The 4,305-nt window shown below is 37.8% G+C and overlaps 1 protein-coding gene across 1 annotated transcript in view; it reads left to right on the top strand.

Moving 5' to 3' along the window:
* Positions 1–1,821: 1,821 nt before the first annotated feature.
* LOC107698519 (PR domain zinc finger protein 5-like) overlaps positions 1,822–4,305 on the top strand; it is an 80,931-nt gene continuing 78,447 nt past the window's right edge. Inside the window, exon 1 of the mRNA XM_016499541.1 lies at positions 1,822–2,038. Within this exon, the coding sequence (XP_016355027.1) occupies positions 1,940–2,038 (99 nt within the window). The 5' untranslated portion in view covers positions 1,822–1,939. The remainder of the gene's footprint in view (positions 2,039–4,305) is intronic.

Below are 4,305 nucleotides of genomic sequence, written 5' to 3'. Positions count from 1 at the left end.
GGTATGTGGGCCAAGCAAAAGCTGGTTGTGTGGGCCGGAGCTGGGCCAGAGAAAAATTGCTATGTGGGTTGTTATCTTCCTACATCTATGTGCTGCCTGCAGAGGCTGCATTTCTCAGATTTTGGACACAATCTATGATTCCATCCAGCTGGAGGAGATTAAACATGTTTAGAACATTTATTGTTGGTAACACTTTAGTATAGGGACCAATTCTCACTGTTGCTTATTAGAATGCCTATTATTTACATATTGGCTGTTTATTGGCACATATTCTGCATGACCATATTATACATCCCTAACTCTACCCAATACCTAAACTTAACAACTACCTTACTAACTACTAATAAGCAGCAACATAGGGGTTTATTGAGGCAAAAGTCATAGCTAATGGTTTGTTAATAGCGAGAATTGGACCTTAAAATAAAGTGTGACCTTATTGTTTTCATTTGTCATGTGACTCCTTGCAACAAGACACACGTATCTGTATGAGTTTGTTGTGCTCAGAACGACTGAATGAGTGACGGTCTTCAGTTATTTAGTTTTCCTCTGTAACCATTTACAAAGTCAGCAAGTGTTTTAGTGTTTTAAACATTTGTTCAAATTTGAATAGTTGTGCAGTGTATGCCAGCCTTCACTTTCTTCCATCAACCACAAAGAGATGTTTTGAGAATGTTTAAGCAGGTTCAATGTTAATAACACCAAACACCACTGTTCCTCATAACAGATCATGCAGAAGGTTGAACTACTTTAATGTACTGTACTAATGTACTGTGGTGGATCCGGATATAACTGTCCTGTATACCTGCACTATTCACAATTGTACAAACCGTATAAAATGTACTAAGGGATCGCACAATACCCACAGACATTGGTTTTAGTCTAATGGCCCTTGGCCTTAAAAGCCCTGTGCATCTGTAGGCTATGCCCATTTTCCTCAGTCGTTCTTAGCAGAAACCTGTTTTTAATACATCCAGGTTAGCAGAAGGGCCACTATACAGCATCTAAACGTGTGGCGCACAAACACTGCTGTGATTGTTAACGGCAAATTATATTCCCATCCATCCTCCATTTACTGCAGATTGTACAGCCAGGTTGTTTATAAAACATTCAATCAAATAGCTTTAAAAACCAATTAAAGAAAACAATGTGCACATAAAACAGAGACCACACAGACAGACTAGAGACTAATGTTCATACTGAGGTACATTAGCTCTGTTTGGAAGTCAGATGTAAATAAAACATGTCAGTAAAATGGTAATGTTAATTTAATTCAATGCCGTTATATGTTTAAATATGGACCATCTTTACATCAATGGGTCTGAGGCAGTTTTGTTATGGGATGTCCCCTGACTCCCCTCAAGAGTTGGCAATATAACAGAGGCCCTTAGTGGTCCCCCTTTGTCACAGAAACTGCTTGTCCCACAAATCTAAAATAATAATAAACAAATAAAATATGAATAAAATAAAAAACGATGTAAAACTTTGTAAAAGATAATATGATATGATATAATATACATCATTATTGTTATTATTATTAGCCACACGAATTATTTTTTTGTTTGTTTTTATTATTTATGCGTGATTTTAGTTTTATTTCGTTCTTCTAGAATTATACGGTGAACTTTCCCGGGAAAGTAAAATATGTAGCTCACGGCAACAAACTTTCCACCAATCAGATTGCAGAAACTAACTCCGTTACTGCCACTAACGTGGAGTTTCAGAAACTTTCCGCCAATCAGAGCGCAGAAACGCGTTCCCTGTCCGGCCAACAGCCAATCGGAACGCAGAGCCAGTCTCCTGTACAGACAGTAACACGGAAGAGCAGACTGGACTGAGATTTACAAACACAGCGAGCAGAGAAAATCAAAGCAGCTCCTAACCTGTGTTTCCGAGCGCGTTTCGTCTGTTTTGTTTTGAAGAAAGGCGTTTTTCTGAGGTAATGAGGATGTTGGGCATGTATGTGCCGGACAGATTCGTGCTGAAGTCCTCCAAAGTTCAGGACGGGATGGGGCTGTACACTGCCAGAGCAGTCAAAAAGGTTCGTGCATATAAAACAAACTCAGCATGAAAGATGAAGTCTTTTTTTTAGCCTACTGTTTTTACTTTGCACAGAAAGCATTGAGTATATACGCCTGGTTGTAGTTGCATTCCTCTGTGTATGTGCTTACGTGTGCTGCCACGTCCTTTACAAACAATCACCATGGTAACCATCGTTTCCGCCAAAAATTCATCATGCCAACCACCATTTCCGCCACAATATACAGCTACTGGAGATATTACAGTACAACTGTGGGAACGTGATATTAGTTTCCTATTGTACTCCACTGTCTTAAAAAAATAAAACACATAGCAGAAAGAGTTTGCTCTGTTTGAAAGAGATCCGGTATTGACTTTTAAAAAAACTTTTGTTTTTAGCAAAAACAATAAATAGGCTATAGTTACTATGATATTTGGCTGTAAATGTGGCTCACTGTAGAAACTGTTTGTAAGATGTCTGCATCTGCAGAAATACTTTACAACCAGTGGAAATATCACAAAGCACATGTCCTGCTTATATTTCACCCCAACATAAGAAAATACACAATTTTAAAAATAAGAGTAAAACGTGTAGAAAATTAAGCAATTGTCATCACCGTAAATGCATAAAATATTATAATTTAAAATATTTGCACTTAATAATTTAAATTGTTTGCGCATAATTGCACTTATTTGCTAATATATACCCTTGTAAAAATAAGTACACTTTAGCATATCTTTAAAAAAAGTACTTATGTAATTAATATAGGCTACTTTAAAAGAATGTACTTAAGAGCAAACTAAATGTAATGATTTCAGACACTTAATTGCATGTTATTTACAATTAAATGAAAACGTGTAAAAGTTAAACATTTATATTAAATGCAACTAGTTGAACTTAGTGGCACTTTTTGACCCACTTAATTGGACTTAAGTATGTTTACATTGGTATGTCATTTCATAATTACTTGAATCATCTTTGAAATATGGTTTAAGTGTGCTGTCAAATGTACTGACAATCATTTATGTAATTTCTGTTGAAACTTGTATGTCATGCAGTTACCCTGATAGCACACATACATCTCGGAGACGTCTATTTGATGTCTGCTTTACATCTGCAAGACGTATTTTTTAGAGTGTTTGCTCATCTGCAATACGTCTATAGGACGTTTCCTTTTAGATGTCAAATAGACGTCTATTAGATGTTTTTAAGATGTTTATGATTTAGAATTAGGGCTGCACGATTTGGGAAATTTTTCATATTGCGGTTATTGAGGTCAATATTGCGATATGCGATTGCGATTATAATAAATGGTATCATGAGTCAACTTGATGGGTTTTTAAGGAAAATGCACACACAGATTAGCCACAGCAGATGCTTTCCAGATCAAGAGATCTTTAACAGACATCTTGCAGACGTACATGTGCTATCTGGGAAATATCTTTGTACTGATGAAGTTGCATTTTAGTTAGGGCTGCACGATATTGGTTTTTCCAATATCGTGCAGCCCAAACTAAAATGCAACTCACATTGCAATATTTAGTTTTTCTGCGATTTATATATTGCGATATGAAAAAAATAAAATCACCAGATGACTTGAACAGCTCTGTTTGGAAAAAAAATTATAATCAATGATTGGGGTGATTTTGTAGGTGAGTAAATACTTGCAGAGACATGCATTTTGACATAGTTTCGTGCATATGTGTCATTTCAGGCAAAAATAGTAGCGGAAGTGAACGGAATTCAGAGTTCACGTGCATCTGCGTTGCTCTCACCGTGTCTACACCGGACGCGAGTGGCGCGACAAAATACAATAGAACCCATTATAATCAGTGAATGCTGTGTGACTGACTACACTGGATGCGGCGCGACCATAGACTGTATAAAAACATGGACGTAGTGTCCGTGACGTCACCCGTAGGTTTCCGAAGAGCGTTTTTGAAGCTCAAAGTGGGCGGAGCCGGCCGTCACCATTTTGGCAGCACGTCACCGAGCGTCACTCCCGGATAATCGAAAATGGGCAAAGGGTTGTCATGAAGGGCAAAATTAGCTATATAAACCAAAACCACTTTTTGTACCAGGCTGCAAACATTTTTTTCCTGCTGTAAAGTTGGGCATTTTAACATGGGGAGTCTATAGGGCCTTTCGCACCGCGGGAACTTTTCATAGTACCAGAACTAATTGTGGAACTACCCACTTTTTGGTGTTTTCGCACCGCCGGAACTGGGTGCGATTTTAGTACCGGACTGCCTTTTTCGAGAACCAAATTAGCTCCTACTCCGGAGCAG

The sequence above is a fragment of the Sinocyclocheilus anshuiensis genome, unplaced genomic scaffold (assembly GCF_001515605.1).
Source record: "Sinocyclocheilus anshuiensis isolate Anshui unplaced genomic scaffold, SAMN03320099.WGS_v1.1 scaffold1830, whole genome shotgun sequence".
Lineage (NCBI taxonomy): Eukaryota > Metazoa > Chordata > Actinopteri > Cypriniformes > Cyprinidae > Sinocyclocheilus > Sinocyclocheilus anshuiensis.
This window is presented reverse-complemented; position numbering and strand designations above follow the sequence as displayed.